This window comes from Gadus morhua, chromosome 16, assembly GCF_902167405.1.
Source record: "Gadus morhua chromosome 16, gadMor3.0, whole genome shotgun sequence".
In the NCBI taxonomy this organism is placed as follows: Eukaryota; Metazoa; Chordata; class Actinopteri; order Gadiformes; family Gadidae; genus Gadus; species Gadus morhua.
The window spans coordinates 29,986,711-30,004,898 of record NC_044063.1 but is presented as its reverse complement, the minus strand read 5'-3'; the positions used below and the strand labels follow the sequence as shown (position 1 = coordinate 30,004,898).

Below are 18,188 nucleotides of genomic sequence, written 5' to 3'. Positions count from 1 at the left end.
TAGTATTCCTCTTGTGAGGCCGATCCTGTACAGCAAACAATGTCAGAAGCGTCTTACCTTGGCTGAAGGAAAAAAGTAACTGGTCGCTTGCTCTGTGGTCCAACGTCCAATTTTCTGATGGGAGCAAATTTTGCATCTCGTTTGGAAACCAAGGTCCCAGAGTCTGGAAGAAGAATGGAGAGGTACACAATCCAAGATGCTTGAAGTCCAGTGCTGTTGTGGAGTGCTCATTTATTGCACTCCACAACATAGTAAATAATACTGTTTAACGTGTCATAGAGTTGATAATATAAAATATAGTTAATAATATGGTTTTAATGTGTATTAGAGTTAATAATATAATATATTGTTAATAATATAATGTATACCTAATAATACTATTAGAAAAACGTGTCATAGTTAATAATATAATGTATAGTTAATAATACACAGAACACACCCGCACGCGCACACACCGCAGCGACACTCGCCCTTAAACATAACGTCTCCGCCATCGACGCACGCGCAGGTTAGAACATACACGCACACACCGCAGTGACACTCGCCCAGGTAAAACGTTATGTTTTTAAACATAACGGCTCCGCCGTCGACACACACGCAGGTAAGAACACACACGTGCACACACCGCAGCCACACTCGCCCAGGTAAGACGTTATGTTTTAAAACATAACTGCTCCGCCGTCGACAAACTCTCCCAGGTGACACGTTCTTTCTATTGACGGTAGAAATTGCGATAAAAGGAACGAGACAATTTCTCACCTCGACAAGCAATGGCGGGTCGTTCATTTTGTCATATAAAAACCGTTAAATTCAAACTGACCGGCATATCAACACATAAGTCACGTGATCTTAAAGAGACAGTGTCCCTATAACACAGAACGAAAACATGTCAATAACCCAGTATGGTGAATTATGTCTACAGAGTCCACCACAAGACTACACTTTGTTTCTCAAATGTATTATTACCCTGCTCCTTGAGCCTCCCGAAATCTCTTTACACTTTGCTCCTCAAAATTTATATTACCCTCCTCCTTGAGCTTCCCCAAATGTTGTGCACTATTGATATCCCCCCCTCCCCCCTGCGGACTGTTTTAGTTGTTTTATTTTTCTTATGTTTTGTGTGTATGCTATGTGTGACTGTAGGCTACTGCTGCCTGTCTTGGCCAGGAAACTGGAAGAGATTTTTAATCTCAATGATGATTATTATTTTCAACTAACCAATAGTAGTAGTTACCTTGCATTTTAAAATGTCAATGCACTTTTCAGCCCTGAATAACAGTAAAAGCTATTATATTGATTTCATTGAATATTGATTTGCATGCATAGTATACTACACTTTCCATTGAACAATTACCCCTGTTACCATAAATTTACTAATTTTATAATGTAATCAAACACTAGCTGCTTTTAGACACGTATGTAAGTCCTGATATTCTCCTAATGGGCCGTTTGTGTGACCAACATATCCTGACAATTGTACCCTGAAAATCTCCTGGATAATACTACCCCTGAGGTATTATTTTCTCCGTAGGAAATGTAAATAACCTTACATGTGAATGAGGAGTAGAAAGTCTGTATTTCTCACACCACTTCAGTGGGCGTGTTGATGATGCTTCTGCATGTCATTGAAAATGATAATCAGCGTTTCGCCTTTTGCTCGCTGAATGGTTAAAAAATATTTAAATGTTGGCACTGGTTTTAAGAGTAATTTGTGGTGAACGAATGTTATCCGTTGTAAAATTATAGCCAAAATGTTATTATATTATGTTATGCGCTCAGAAATTTATAAAATCACAACTAGAGGTTGAGCACGCGCAATGCACGTGCGAAAACTGTTTTAATGTGTAATATAGTTTATAATATAATAACGTTTTTACAGAAAGGTATGTTGATTAGAATTTCCACATTAAGTTAACTTTGCAATTTCGGCAAAGCCATGAAAAATGTTTTTTTGTGCAAGAAAATGTTCTTGCAAAAGTGTTATAGCCTATTATGGCAAACAATTACCAAATAAGACCCAGAGTGCAAAACAAGTCTTGCTTAAATTTGACGTGGTATCCACACAATATATATTTTGGGCTGCGTAAGATGTGCTTGTGTTGTGCCTCCTGATGTGATCTATATATATATATATATATATATATATATATATATATATATATATATATATATATATATATATATATGTATGATGAAGGGCTATGATGAGGGTGTGATTTCTGTGCTAATTAAACCGGTCTCCAGCAGCTATATTTATGTATATATATGGATAGATTTAAACCGAAAAATACTAATTTTCTGAGATAACATTACCACCTAAATAGAGGGTCAATCAGGGCTTATTATTTATTTTTGTACGACAGCATATTGAAACATTATCAATATTTTACACTCTGTAAGAGTCATGATTTTTTTATTTAATGTTGCTCAAAAAATCCTTGACATGCAGTCACATCCAACCAGGTCTGATTAGTTTAGTTTAAGGATGTTTTGAAAAACATCCCTTGCCTTCTTCTTCCCCAAGCATGGTCTTCCAGACCATGCAAACCTCTAATGAGCCTCCTGCTCGCTTGTTGGGCTTCAGGTCGATGTTTTGTTCGGCTTCAGAAAATGTTTTTCCCAGGAAGTGCGCAGACTGGAATAGAGAAAAAACAGCCCTTCATCATGACTGATGTTATCTTATGCTGCCTCCTCACATCCCTAGGGCTACTTTGAAGTCATCCCTCTCTCTTTTTCTCACTCACTCACACTCAAAGTTGTATCTAGGGGCATTTAAGGGATTACGGATGCAAATTAGAAGCTCTGCTATAATCCAGCATGTTTACAAAGATGTTTAAACATCATGTTCATTAATGGGCACTGTCCCTTTTAAAAAATAAAGCATTTATCATTATTATCCCCATTGAGGATTTAATTAGCTAGTAAATGCAGATGAATGGTTCAGACATGGCTTAACGATGGAATAGTGGCTCAATGTTGTCAATCCAGAGGACAAGGCCTTGATGGTCCTTCAAGGCCTTGGACCTGCTTGGTAGTCTAGACCGGTCTCCAGCAGCTAACCAGGTCTAGTCTCTAGACCGGTCTCCAGCAGCTAACCTGGTCTTTAGACCGGTCTACAGCAGCTAACCAGGTCTGGTCTCTAGACCGGTCTACAGCAGCTAACCAGGTCTGGACTCTAGACCGGTCTACAGCAGCTAACCAGGTCTGGTTTCTAGACCGGTCTACAGCAGCTAACCAGGTCTGGTCTCTAGACCGGTCTACAGCAGCTGACCAGGTCTGGCCGGGTCGACCGGTCTACAGCAGCTAACCAGGCTGCAGTCACACACCCTTAGCAGGTGGAACAATTTGTACCTTTCCTTGGTTCCTCAGCTCATCAACCCATGTCTTGTCTAATCCCCTTTACTTTTCTATTGCAGAGTATTTGGAAGTGGTGTGGCGTTCCCTGGCCTCTGAGGACCCAGAGTGCCCCCTGCTGGTGAAGAAAGCATCAGACACCCTGATGGAGCGCCTCAAAGACCCCAAGACACACGACGCCATCACCAAAGACTTCAAGTACTGTGACCCTATGTTTCAAAGACCTAAACGTGTAAGACCTAAAGACCTAAACGCCTAAGTGGGGCATTAAGGATACCTTAATGTCCCTTTGTGGATGGCTCAGGGTATTAAGGGGACCTTAAAGTCCCTTTGTTGATGGCTCAGGGCATTAAGGGGACCTTAAAGTCCCTTTGTGGATAGCTCAGGGCATTAAGGGGACCTTAATGTGGAAGAGGTGCTGGTTCAGTAAACATACAGTTTATTGATCTAGGACGTTCAAGACCAAACTGAGCAAACTTGAGAAGGAATCAAAGTACGAAAGAATTTGAGACACAATGCTGAAGTCTGATTAAACGGTCAGACCTTCTATGAACGGGCATCATAGTTCCTTCTGTCACCTTGGGGCCGCTGAGGTGTTTCCAGGCCCAGCTCCAGAGCTTACTGGAGTCATGGAATACTTACCCCTCACACACACCCTCTTTGAGATCCACAGTCAACACACACATGGCAGCACACTTCATCCATTCATAAGTCTCATTCTTTATTTTGGCATTTCATTAATATTGACAATGTGACTCATTCTCGTAGGTAGGTAATTTCTTCCGGTAAATATGGCCAGTTATATATCAGTAATGTCCAGTTATAAGACACTCAGCCTTGTTGGTTTCTACTTGTTCAAGCTGTTATTCGGGGCGTCCAGGTCAACTGTGAGATTATAGAGTGAGGACGCTAAATTCTCCGTCATTATTTTGGTCTGGTTGAGCGAGGAGCTGATGATGTCATGGCCAGATACTGGCCAGGCTCTCGGTCTGGGCCGACCAAACCTTATTTGGCCCTCTCACTCTGCACTTCGCAGCACACAAGGAAGTGTCATCATGCAGACAGAGACGGGCAATGTCCTGGAAGTCCAGTCCCCAAACCGCAGGGCCTCAGACAGGACACACACACACACACACACACACACACACACACACACACACACACACACACACACACACACACACACACACACACACACACACACACACGTTGGGTATCTTCTTAAATCAATACATGACTTTATATAACCAGGGGGCAGGCAGGCGCGCAGGCGCAAACACACTCCTTCTTTTCCCAGGCCACTTGTCTAACTGTTCTAATCGTCTTGAGGTGTATTGTGCATAGGTTGGTATCATATTTATTAATGTTTATTTTTTGTTTCCACTTTAAGAGATGACACAGAATGGAAAATATCCTCGAAAGGCTAACTTGTTTTATGCAGAAGTGAATGGATCGAACATTTTAAGACATGGATAAAACCTCCCTGGTATTTAAAGTGTTTGTTTATTCAACATTCTGGCATCACTCATCCCTTCTTCCTGTGTCCTGTTCATATATTATGTAACTTTCCTCTTCTCCTTTTCTAATTCTGTTCCCTTTCCCTCCTCCCTCCCTCCCTGCACGCCTATTCTCTCACCCTGTAATCCATTTTGTTTTCTCCTATCTCAATGTATACCTTGTGCCCCGCTACCTGTCGCATCCTCCTGTGTTCCTCCATCGATCCCGCTCCGCTCTGCCTCCTCCCCAGCCTGTGCTCTGCACTGCGCCTGCTGACAGAGATGGACACTGCCTACTTCCTGGAGACGTTGGCGGGCAGCTTCATGGACGTGGTGCAGTACAACCAGGACAACCGCCAGTTTGAGGTGGGCACGGCGCTGGCACCAGGCACTCACAATCCTTTCGACAAAACTAAAAAAATAATTCTGACTATTATATTCCAATTGACGGATTGATGAAATAGAGAAGACGGATTGATCACGCATTCCTCCCACACAAACTGAATGTGAAACTTGTATGTAAATGTGAAAAAAATACAAAGTGTTACCGAAAAACCTTACCGACTTCAATCATACCCAAAATCAGCCCCTTAATACCTATTCCTCACATATTTCCCAATGCCTCAACCCGAGCAGGAGATTAAATACGATAGCGTCGGATAGCGTCATCTTTGCCGGCCTGCAGCTAGCCAGCCACGTTATTGATGAATGAGAGGCGTGATCCTTTTCCCGTAAATGAGATCCTTATGTCGTAAATATGATATCTTATCTCGTAATTACGAGATCCTGAGTGTGCTAACGGCTACATAAGCTGTGAAACTTTTTTTTATTTGGTGAATGCTCAGCGTCACCTTAAATTATGTATAAATCACAAAATACATTTGTGAATCCTTCTCTGTGCATTCATTATTAATGATACTGTTCTGACCCCATAGATAGAGCCCTCATTGTACTCTGGTGAGAGGCGAGGAGAAAGGTGGTCCGCTGGCTAGTTTTGCTGGTCTGTAGCCTTCAATAGTATGTTTAGGGATATTGGATCATTGATGAGCAGGCTAGGTTGATAGAGAATGTTTTGGACAGTTTTACTCCATCTACTTGTCTTCCTGTTCTTATCCCCATTCATCGAAGGGACCACATCTGAAAGTAGTTTTCTATTGTGAGTGCGATTCACATATCTTCATCACGCATGGTCCTAGCCGGAGACGCCGGCGGGCTCAGTCCTGAGGGCCATAGGCACACGGGCCGTGTTCAAATACCCGTACTGTCCGTACTGCGTACTCAAAATTTGAGTACGCAGTACGTTCCAATTCAGATCCGGCGAAAAGAAGTATACTTCAAGGACCCGGATGCCGTACTCAAAATGGGCTAATCGTGAAGTGTGGATCGAACATGGACATAATAAAGGATGGACCACGGACTGGAAAATGGCCGCCCATTCATTCCTATACAAACTGCTCAGTGGCGCAGGGTAACATACAGGAGCGATTTGCTTCCGCGTTATGGGGCCAAGACACGTGGCCTAGTCCGTGACGTACCGGATGCAGAAATATAGAACTGATACCGTAATGCACCGCTTCTTTGTCTTTGGATCTTTTGAATAAATGGATGAATACATGATGAATCACAATGATCGCAAGCAGAGGACCGTGAGAGTTATTGAGCAGCAGATGAACCAGTCCAAAAATCGGACACGTTAACGGAGCACTGAACTAGGCCCTCTCGGATGCCATTTGTTTCACTACGACTCCTTTCAGCTGCACACCCCTCTTCCCCAGCGAGATAACGGCTAATAAAACGCTTGAGGTGGCGTTTTGGAAAGAAAAAACTTAAATTTTTTTAGGACATGGCATGAAGGTCCTGGGGGCCTGGGATCGAACAGGCCCCCAGGATAGGCGCATACTTCCACAATCCACCAGTGCTCAGAGGCCAAGCCTGGTATTGCAGCTGTTTAAGCTGGCTGTGGACGGGGGTCCGTCATTTCATGTGGCCCAGAAGTAGATATCGCCGTCCACTCCAATACAAATGGGGAACAGGATTGTGTCTCCGCAAAAAATATCTGGATATCAATCAAAGGCTCATAATTACCTTCATGCCATGTCCTAAAAAAATGTACGTTTTTTCTTTCCAAATCGCCACCTCAAGCGTTTATAATGAGAAAGAATCTCAAAATAACGAGATACTATCTCAAAATAACGAGATACTATCTCAAAATAACGAGATACTATTTCAAAATAACGAGATACTCTGTCAAAATAACGAGATACTATCTCAAAATAACGAGATACTATCTCAAAATAATGAGATACTATCTCAAAATAATGAGATAGTATCTCGTTATTTTGAAATAGTATCTCATTATTTTGAGATACTATCTCATTATTTTGAGATAACTTCTCAACAGGACCAGACCAGTCATTGTAGCCTAATTGTAGCTTATCCATAGGTGCTACATATAGCCTATTATTACAGTAGATTAGCTGGAGATGATGAACTCGATTATTAAAGATTATTTCAGACGGAGGTATACAAATGCTGAAATTTTGGCTCGATTATCTATGGAGCACAACATAAACTCTAGTAAAATAACTCTAGAAAGAGTGCTTCATAGGAATCAGCTGTGGCGAAGACGCAATAAGGCGGACATCGGAGAAGTAGCCGATTTCATACATCGCCAATTACAGTCCTCTGGCCAACAACATGGCTACAGGTGGACGCAACAGAAGTGTTGGATGGCAGGGATCATCACGGACAGAGAGACCGTTCGTCTCTTGCTGCGTCAAATGGATGGTGGTGGCGTGGATCTCCGTGCACGGCACCATCTGAGTCTATGTCAGTCGTGGCCCGAATTATGTGTGGCACATAGATGGATATGACAAATTGAAGCCGTATGGGATATGCATCAGTTGTTGCATTGATGGGTTCTCGCCAAAGATGATCTGGCTAAACACCCACTCAACTAACAGCGACATACGTCTTATAGCGGGGTATTTCATTGATTCAGTGATGCAGCATGGTCGCCCATTGAAAGTGAGATTGGATCGCGGGACGGAGAACACACACATTGCCGCAATGCAAAGTTTTATTCATGGCAGGGAAAACGGCATTTCCCCAGACTGTGTCACTCTAGGTCCAAGCACGGGGAACCAACGTATTGAACGCTGGTGGTGTACGGCTGATTTCTATGAAGCACTCTTTCTAGAGTTCTTTTACTAATGTTTATGTTGTGCTCCATAGATAATCGAGCCAAAATTTCAGCATTTGTATACCTCCGTCTGAAATAATCTTTAATAATCGAGTTCATCATCTCCAGCTAATCTACTGTAATAATAGGCTATATGTAGCACCTATGGATAAGCTACAATTAGGCTACAATGACTGGTCTGGTCCTGTTGAGAAGTTCTCATTATAATGAGATAGTATCTCATTATAACGAGATAGTATCTCAAAATAACGAGATACTATCTCAAAATAACGAGATACTATGTCAAAATAACGAGATACTATGTCAAAATAACGAGATACTATGTCAAAATAACGAGATACTATATCAAAATAACGAGATACTATCTCAAAATAACGAGATACTATCTCAAAATAATGAGTTGTGACCTGCATTTTTTTCTTTTACGTGGCGGAAACGGGCTTCCATAGGCTTCCATACGATTCGTTCCAAAACCTTTCAGAAGGAATACATGATAGGACCAATCAGCACTTGGGGAGGGGCTTTCAGTTAACGACAAGAAATAATCCATGATAGGACCAATCAGCGCTTGGGGGAGGGGCTTTCAGTTAACAACAAGAAATAATATATGATTGGACCAATCAGCGCTTGGAGGAGGGTCTTTCAGTAGATGAACAAGAATACATGATAGGACCATCAGCGCTTGGGGGAGGGGCTTTACGAACCAGGAGCGTCTCACTAGGATCCAAAATTCAGGAAAATAGTCAAATCGAACAATTCCAAAACAGTGCCACTTTGGGAACCATCCAGAAATGTTGATGGTGTGATGGTAGATAGATATATAGATAGATCGATAGATACATACTTTATTCATCCCATAGGGACATTTTAGCCATCCAGTTATGCATACACACACATATCTCACACACATAAAAGGAATCTGAAACACTCACAGGTACATACAATTAAAAGGGTAAAGAGTACAGAGCATGTGGAGTGATTACATGGCCTGATAAAGACTGATTCTTTGCTACATTGACCATGATGATAAGGTGCTATGGTGGAGGAATATGTGCAGTGGTGATAGTGCAAAAGTAAACAGTGCAGGGACATAAATAGTGCAAAGTATTGTGTGTTGTTAAATATGAAAGGAATATATATATATAATATAAAAAAATATGTAATTACGGTGAGAGTATGAACATGAATTGAACATGAATGAACCTGAATTGCTTGACAGAAAAAACGACCACATAATACTGCCAAATGCTCCCATTCCAAGAATGCATTTACAGCAAACCCCTTGTGGGAAAAAGTTGTGTATTGAGAGCGGTCCAGTCGGGTATGAGGTTAGGGTATAAGCGCAATGGTGTGGTTTGCTATCGATATGTGTCACCAGAGGTGGACATGAACAGTCGTGAGTGGCCCCTAAGCCCCCTGGTGATCCGTGTCTCTTGCTGTGCTCTGCAGGGCGTAGTGGGCACCAACATCACCATCAAGGTGCTGTGCAGCGTGATGGCGGACCCCTCTCTGGGGGACCCTTACTCCCGCTATGCCAGCGTGGCCCGGCTCATGATGGACACCTTCTCCATTAAGTGCCTGGACGCCACCTACTCCAGCTACCAGAGGGACATGCGCAACACTTCGTGGGACGGTCCCGCCGCAGGGGGAGGTGGGTGACGTGGTGACTCACTATGCACTGAACCTCAGTAACCAAGAAAAGCAGTAGCCTCTCTTTATTATGATTTCCTTTGGTTACGGTTCCCAGCATTGTTTTAACTAAGTGATGAGAATGCGCTGGGGTCTGCAAGGGGTCTGAGACAGAAAGTGGTTTCTCAAAGAAACGGGTTACCCAAGGATGTGATTGAGGTCAGCTGCATCTTCTCACCTCGTTGAATCCATAGATGTGTAAAAGGTTGAGACCCTGTTGAAACCTTTCCTTCGTGCGGGAAATCCATTTAGCACAGCTATGTAGTCGCTTCTCACTAAGCAGTTGATTCAATTCCCCCAAGGATAAATCTAGAGCACCACATCCTGGAAGCAGAGGCGTGGCTGAGCCTGCGGTGTGTTTACATGACTGAGCACTTTTCTACAGGCCTCGTATCCAGGAAGACTTACCCTGTTTACTAAGAAGTCAAACCGGGCACTTATTGAATTACCGCTTTCACTGCTTACTGGGACACGGCCCTGAATGACGTAAGTCTCTGAGTTATGAGCAGACATAAAATCCAACAAAGATCTTACCACGACGGGAAGAGCAGATGGTAAAACATTCCCAGAGAAAGTTACAAACGTGACCAGTATATGTACTGGCTTCTCCAATGCATACCTCTGCTAGGTACGGCTTCAAGTTCTGTCTTATTTTGTGTGTGTGTGTGTGTGTGTGTGTGTGTGTGTGTGTGTGTGTGTGTGTGTGTGTGTGTGTGTGTGTGTGTGTGTGTGTGTGTGTGTGTGTGTGTGTGTGTGTTCGCTCTCAGGGCGACAGTGGGTTTACCAGACCTGCACTGAGTTTGGATTCTACCAGAGCACAGACTCCCCTAACCAGCCCTTTGGGGGCTTCCCCCTCACGTGAGTGTGTCGGCATCATATGGTGGTATTCTAAACTGTTTCTACTCTCTGACGACATCGTGGCCAGTTGGCTGAACATCGAAAAAACATTTACCATAAGGTGAAGGATTGCAGTTCTTAAGAAGTAGGTAGGCTCAGGCTCTTCTTAAAGAAGCCCTCAATAATCAAAATACAACACTAGGGTGGCAGTAGGCCAGGATATCAGTTCTGTAGCTACAACTCTAAAAGAAAGGCCATTAAGGGGTCAGACCTCAAAGCTTTGGGCTGCAAATCCTAACTCCTAATAGAAAGGACAAAGTTGTCAGAGCCCTGAAAGCTGCCCCTGACCTCCTCAGATACCACGTGGAGCAGTGTGCCCAGTTCTACAATGTCAGCGCAGAGACCCTGGCCCAGGCCGTGGCTCAGACCAATGAGTGCTATGGAGGCTACAACATCCGCACCAGCAGAATAGTGTTCCCCAATGGGGCCATCGACCCCTGGCATGCCCTGGGGGTCACCCAGGACATCAGCCCTGAGCTCCCAGCCATCCTCATCCAAGGTAGAGACACCGGTAGCTGAGCATAAATTTGGTAATTGTAAACAGGCAGTTAATTAGTACAATTGTAAACCAACAGTACAAGTGTAGTTAAATTCAAGTTAAATTCGCTCTCTCCGTCTCTATCTCTCCCCTCTCTCCTCCCCCCCTCTACTTCATTACACTGTGTACCTCTCTATCTATCCCCTCTCTTCTCCCCCCTCTCAATCTCTCCCCCCCTCCATCTCTCCCCTCTCTTCTCCCCTCCCTCTATCTCTCCCCTCCCTCTATCTCTCCCCTCTTCTCCCCTCCCTCCATCTCTCCACGTCTACTTAATTACACTTTGTGCCTCTCTACCTCTCTCCTCCCTCCTCTCTCTCCTCTCTCTGTCCCCCCTCTCTATCCCCCTAATCTGTTTCAAACACTGGATACCAGGGACCGCCCACTGTGCCAACATGTACCCAGCAAGATGCCAGGACCTCCCCCAACTGGCTCAGGCCCGGGACCATATCGGTGTGCTGCTCCAACATTGGCTGAAGCAGTGACCCACAGGTCCCCTGACCAACCATGAAAACCATGAGAAAATCACATTTTCATTCACCCTGAAACTGCTGAGCTGATGGTACCTGGCAAAATAAGCACTCTAAGTGTGTCAGATTTAATGGGTCAGTTTATTTCAATGTTTAATCCTTGAGTTCTATTTTTGTCCATCTTTGGCGTCTCAATGTGAGTTTTCTATAGGTTCTCTATTGCACTGAAGCAAATGGAGAAGTAGCTCTGGAGAGAATGTCCAGAGTTAGGAAACGGCCAAATGTCTTGTCAGTGACGATAACAATTCAAATTGAGGAACTGTAAGGGATCATGTCGGTTGTCTCAGGCCCCGTCCGAGTCATGGCGAAACCGTATAGAGCTGTAGAAACGCTGAAGTAAATATTCAAGGCGCTGGTTCTCCACAGAAAAAAGTGGAGCGCATCAAGTCTGCGCGCATACAGCCTGTATGTATACAAACATTCAGTCTCGAGGAGATTCAACCTTTTAAATTGAGCAGAAATACTTTTTAATGCACAGTTAGTAATTACATTTATCAAGGAGCTTTATTTAAAGCTACAAAAAGAGTACAAATAAAATAATAAATTCAAGGCAAATTTGACGTCCCCGAGCTGGTGGGGGGCTAATGACGTCATCGTCTGCGTTTCAGGCGTCTACACAAATCCTAACACAAAGCCGCATAGTTCGGATAGATTTAAAACCACCTCCGAGGGTGGTTTCAGAAATGTGCGATTTCGGGCACCGCATTCGCCGGCTCCGTCTGGAAGGTCGGCCGAAACGCACAAGACAATGCGGTTTCACCCAAAATAAAATTGGCCTGAGTGAGGCCACGTCCACACTCAGCCGTTGTTTGGGTGAAACCGCATAAGTCTTGAACGTTTCGGCCGACCAGTGCCCGAAACCGCACATTTCTGAAACCACCCTCGGAGGGTGAAAAGCCCCCCCCTTGATAAATGGAATTAATAACTGCACATTAAAAAGTATTTCTGCTCAATTTAAAAGGTTGAGTCTCCTCGTGACCTCGCGCAGGCTGTATGCGCGCAAGCTTGATGCGCTCCACCTCTTTCTGTGGAGAACCAGCGCCTTGAATATTTACTACAGCGTTTCTACAGCTCGATGCAGTTTCGCAATGACTCCGTCGTTTTCGCCCGTTTCGGCACCGTGTGGACGGGACCTCAGTGTGTGAATGTGTGTATGAAGTGTTTAGCTTCTGCTAGATACCCTAAATGTAAACGGTGATATAATAGGATGTGTTAATCCCTCTATTCGATCGGATAATGCAGGAGACAAATCTATGCCACTGAACATGGCGGAGAGGGACGGATCAAGATGCTGTGTGTTGCACTGGTGTATAAACCAATCCAGTCCACATGGGCATACTTCTGTAAACCCCCACGACTGCTGCATGATAGGTTGATGATAAAAAGCAGACTCTTTCTTAAAGCATCTCTATAGAGTCAAGTAGCAGTTGAGTTTCTCAATTAATAAAAAGGTACTGTTTTTAGTTTCACTAGTTGGCTTGTTGTCACTCTATCCAATGGTTCCCCAGCCGCGGTCTCATTAAACCAAAGTCTAGTGTGGCTCAAGTGACCGAAACCCTGGATGACCTGCCAGATGATGGTGTGCTATGCAGCGTCATACTGCCCGTGTTGGGGAATGAACACATGCAGAGTGGTCTGCTGGACAGGAAACAGGATGGTATCGCCACAGGAAGCCTGGAGGCGCTCTTCCTGACAGACAGTGTGTCATGGGTTTGGGCTTCACGTGTGCATTTACAATAGACCCTTTCACAGAGGGTACATCTCTCATCTTCACTCATTTCAAAACTAATCATGGCTGTGTATTAGGGCACAGGTATTAGACTAAACTAGTGAAGATAACACAGCATGGACCTGTGTTTATTTAAAAAAGAGCCTCTGTGGCAAGGGTTTGGTGTGCTGCTGGCATACGTCACCAGAGCATAACGCCAGAGGCACCTTCCACAAGCCTGGAGCTCTTTGTATTGGACTTTGTATGTGTCCTCAGGCTTCCTCCATTGTAAGAGTGAGTGGTGAGATAGCTACTCACATGATCACTATGAACTATCATCATGAAGTAGACCTCCTATCCAAGGTGACTCATCATGTTAGCCCAAACAGGCCAAGAAGGTAAGGCTGAGACATGCTCTTGAACACTACAGGGGGTAGCGTAACATCTTGGCTGAAGGTTTCCTCAGTTTGGCTGCCATTATTGACTTAATTGTTTGATTTTTGGTCCCGTTTTATAGTCTTGTATTAATGCTTTAAAGGGGACCTATTATGCTTTTTCGACTTTTATGACCTATAAACGTTGTTATAATGATTGATAGTCATGTTTAACCATACTAAAGTGTAAAATAATGACGTACATGCATTTCGACGTATTCCCAGCTGACTGGAGTGGCTGTGCAGAGCGCTAAACACTCGGGACAGTGTTTGCATTCACTTGTTCACATTTCCGGGAAATCATCTACGTAGATGCACTCCTGCCGCGCCCCCATATGCCTGGTCAAATCTGCCCGCGCGTGCGCTTCAAGGAAGGTAACCAATCACAACGGAGTTGGGTTGGCAGGACGGGGGCGAGGGGGCGGAGAAGGACAAAACCGAGCGTTGACAGAGAATTCTGAAAGCGCCCAGATGAGAGGAAGAGGTTCCCGAAAATCTACATCGTTTTTTTGTGTATGGTTAAATATGACTATCAATCATTATAACAACGTTTTTAGGTCATAAAAGTCGAAAAAGCATAATAGGTCCCCTTTAAATATCCCATGGCATGCTACTTTATGCTTTAATATAGATATTAGTGGGCCCCCACGTGGTGCAGAATTACATCCTCTACGAGCTAGTCGCACATTGAGCTTCCCCCAAACGCGCCGTTTCGGTGTCTGTAGCTTTGATGCAAATGAAGGAGGAGAGAAGCGGGTCAAGGAGGAGGTTGGGGGTTTGGCCCTGAGCAGCTTGCGGCCACAGTACCATGCGTTCTGTTTCCAGTGGATGTATCGCAATGGCGAGGCGCACACAGCCTTTGTTCTGTATATATTCTAGAACACTCCGGGTGCTCCGGCGGGAGTCCTTGAGCTCTATATCTAAATAATATCATATAATACATAGATAACTATATCATATAATACATATTATCACGGCCAAAAGCTGTGTGCGCTTCCAGACGATATTATGTATCACAAACGACTGCGTTAGTTTCTCAGACGTCTCTGGTTCTTCCACTTTCACATCTATCTGAAGTAGACTACACCGCACACTACCCGCTGCCGGCTGCCCACTGCCGGCTGCCCGCTGCCCCCTGCCTGCTGCCGGGCGGTGGTGCTTCGCGGTAGTGGTGCCTTGTGGCAACGGGCGGCAGGCAGCGGGGCTCCGCCGGGAGACAATCACGGGCAACATTCCCTTTCTCCTCCATGTCACAGTTCATGTACTTCAGGGAGTCAAAGCCAAAGTTCCCTCCCCCCCAATTCCATCTCAACCATGGCTGAGATATTGTGGAAATACCAGAGACGTCAAAGAACCGACGTGTTATGCGCCATAACACCAACAGCAGAACGGTTATCCAAATAACAAAGAAGTGTACAACACTTGCGTTACAGTTTGTGTAATCACACTCACACACGTGATGCTCGCACGGTCGTAGCTCATTGTCTCATTGGCGGGCCAAATTCTCTGGGCGGGCAAGGCAGAGAAAGGGGAGGTATCTTGGCCCCTTATGACAACATATGGTGCCACATTACAAATCAGTGTGCCTGAGCTTCCATTTTTTCAAAGGCGAGCAGGATACCTACCTATTGCTCATTTCAAACCGAACGCAAGTTTTAGCCACTTGGGGACGATAGGCAGGCTAGGGGAACTAATTTTAATGTTAGAAAACCTCAAAGTGAGATTTTCATGCCATGGGACCTTTAATGTAGGCTATGTTACGCACTTCGTACAGCCTGTCTGAAAAGTTCCTATATCAATATTATTACTTTTAGTACTTTTCGCTCAAATTCTAAAATATTATTCATCACAACAAACCTGCCCTATGACAACCATTACCAGAGGGGTATTCCACAAAGCCGGTTTTATCACATAACCCGGTAGGTTACCCAGGGTTTGCGGTAACCCTAGGTTTTCCGTTCCAAAATGAACACGTTATTATAAGTTAGTATAGAAACTTATGCTCTGTAACAAACCTGGTCGGAGAAGGTTTTGCGCAGGTTAAGTTTTGAACATAACCCGGCTTTGGGTATTTAAACCCGCGCTCACCGCAGATTTCATGTGTTCACAATGGCATGCCCTTTTGATGAGAGGCGATATCGGAGCGCAAGTTATTCGTGCAAGGCACTGGGAGCGATTAATAAGACCACGGCTCGACATCTTGGCATATCCGGATGACTTTTTGCTGGAGATATAGATTCTCGCGCAAATCTTTAACATATTTAAATAGCCTTCTCCAGCCTTAAGGGTGCACTCACACTAGGCCATCTGGCCGTGGCCGTGGCCATTTTAGCACCTAACCGTGCTCAAATCTGCCAGTGTGAGTGTGGCCAGTCTGGCCAGGCCGGGCCAATTTGGCCACTTGGGAGAGGTGTGCTGCTACGGCACGGGCCGCTACGGTACAGATGCTAATGAGCCGACACGCGCACACGCATGGCTACGCAACCTGAGCTGGATGACGTATAGTCCATGCGACGACCACGGACATAATAAAAGCGACGAGCCTTCTTTCCCATTAAACGGTAAACATATATCCAAATAAGCAACAGACTCAGCAAAGTGCGAACAGTGTTCTGTGTGTTGTTGTCCATTGTTGTTAGAACTCTGACTGGCGGCAGACTTTATTATGGTCCATGCAGCGGACGCTTGGTGATGACGTGTTACTTACGACGTGATGACGTATGTACAAGAGCCTACCGTGGCCAGGCCACAGTTGCGACGCCCAACGGCCACGGCCAGATGGCCTAGTGTGAGTGCAGGCCAGAGAACAATCGGGCCATTTGAGCATGGTTAGGTGTGAAAACGGCCAACGGCCACGGCCAGATGGCCTACATATTAGCCACACTACCCATCGAGGACCTGGCCTCAGTTCACTCCAGACTATTTGCGTAGCCCTCCGTTTTTTGCAAATGGTTTCTCTCTATAATGTTGGAGATGCTGAGCACATCTCAGTCCTTTCAGATGACCCATCCACGTCGTCCGGACTAAGATTTCCATCGGCCTCCTATCATACGAAGAGCAATATTGGCTGAGTATGCCGAGAGGCGCTTACAACAGAAAGTATAAAATAGTCCGAACGGACTTACATCCACTGGAGAATGTTCGATCGTAGCCTGCGGCTCCATTACAACCACTAATCCATCTTGATCTGTGAAGTTGATGAATAATCACTTATAGGTTTTCTACCCAGTTACCAAAAAAAAACATTAGGAACATTTGCGCTGTGGTCCGCACATGGTTTGCATGTGTTACTTCGAAGACAAACAAAATCTAAAATACAAGAAAAACAGAAAAACCTACATTCAACCAGTGGGGTACCCTCACATGGCCCTTGACTCTCTTAGGAGGTACCTCCAGGCAGGGCCGTTGCACCAAATCCTGGGCCCTGTATACAAGAGGTACTGGTGGGCCCCCCCCCCCCCCCCCCCCCCCCGAATTCCCCCCCTGCGCTGAATTGTTGACGGGGGGGGGGGGGGGGGGGGGGGGGGACGTGGCCGTGCGCGACTCCTAACACTATGGGCTGGTGGATAATTCAAAATAATATATATATATATATATTTTTTATTGCCATGGGCCCCCCCTCTGCCTTGGGCCCCCCCAGGACTGCCTCACTTTCCCCCGCAGTCCGTCGGCCCTGCCTCCAGGTACCCCCTCTATGCCAGGGCGCCCAGAATTTATGTATATCGCCAGCTCCTCCACCGGGGACAATTTGAGGGCCCGATCCAGCCTTCCGACTGTCGGAGTCACAAATAGGCCTATGGTATGACAATTTAAATGCTGGACTGACAAAATATACCTACACGATGGTAGGAAAAGCTTAACAGTTTGTATGATGCTTTTATACTTCATTTTTACTTGATCCGCTGACCGATTGGGAGCCATCGGAATACATATTTTTTTAGAAGGGGTTATGTGGTAGGAACATTAAAGGCACCCAGTGCAACTTTCGAGGCTTAAAAATAAACATTCAATTTCTAGTCTTTTTTACACGTAGTAAGTTTCAATAACTCCATACCATTACATACCGACATTCAAGCAGCAAAGATGAGACGTCGTTGTGTGGTGAGAACTGATAGAAAATCGATAACAACAACAATGCCGCCATTTTCTTTATTTTTTGTAACCTACAATAAATAAAGCAGGCTTCCAGTCAATGGAAAAATGGCTCCTCCCCACCGGCGATTGTTGTTGTTTACGATTTTCTATCAGTTCTCACCACACAGCGACGTCTCATCTTTGCTCCTTGAATGTCGATATGTAATGGTATGGAGTTATTGAAACTTACTACGTGTAAAAAAGACTAG

The 18,188-nt window shown here is 44.8% G+C and overlaps 1 protein-coding gene across 1 annotated transcript in view; it reads left to right on the top strand.

The window, feature by feature from the left end:
* The window catches only part of prss59 (serine protease 59, putative), a 53,638-nt gene extending 41,640 nt beyond the window's left edge, over positions 1-11,998 (top strand). The window contains exons 4-9 of the mRNA XM_030380514.1: positions 3,417-3,552; positions 5,102-5,216; positions 9,502-9,703; positions 10,509-10,599; positions 10,935-11,137; positions 11,549-11,998. Of these exons, the coding sequence (XP_030236374.1) occupies positions 3,417-3,552; positions 5,102-5,216; positions 9,502-9,703; positions 10,509-10,599; positions 10,935-11,137; positions 11,549-11,658 (857 nt within the window). The 3' untranslated portion in view covers positions 11,659-11,998. The remainder of the gene's footprint in view (positions 1-3,416; positions 3,553-5,101; positions 5,217-9,501; positions 9,704-10,508; positions 10,600-10,934; positions 11,138-11,548) is intronic.
* The last annotated feature ends 6,190 nt before the right edge of the window (positions 11,999-18,188 follow it).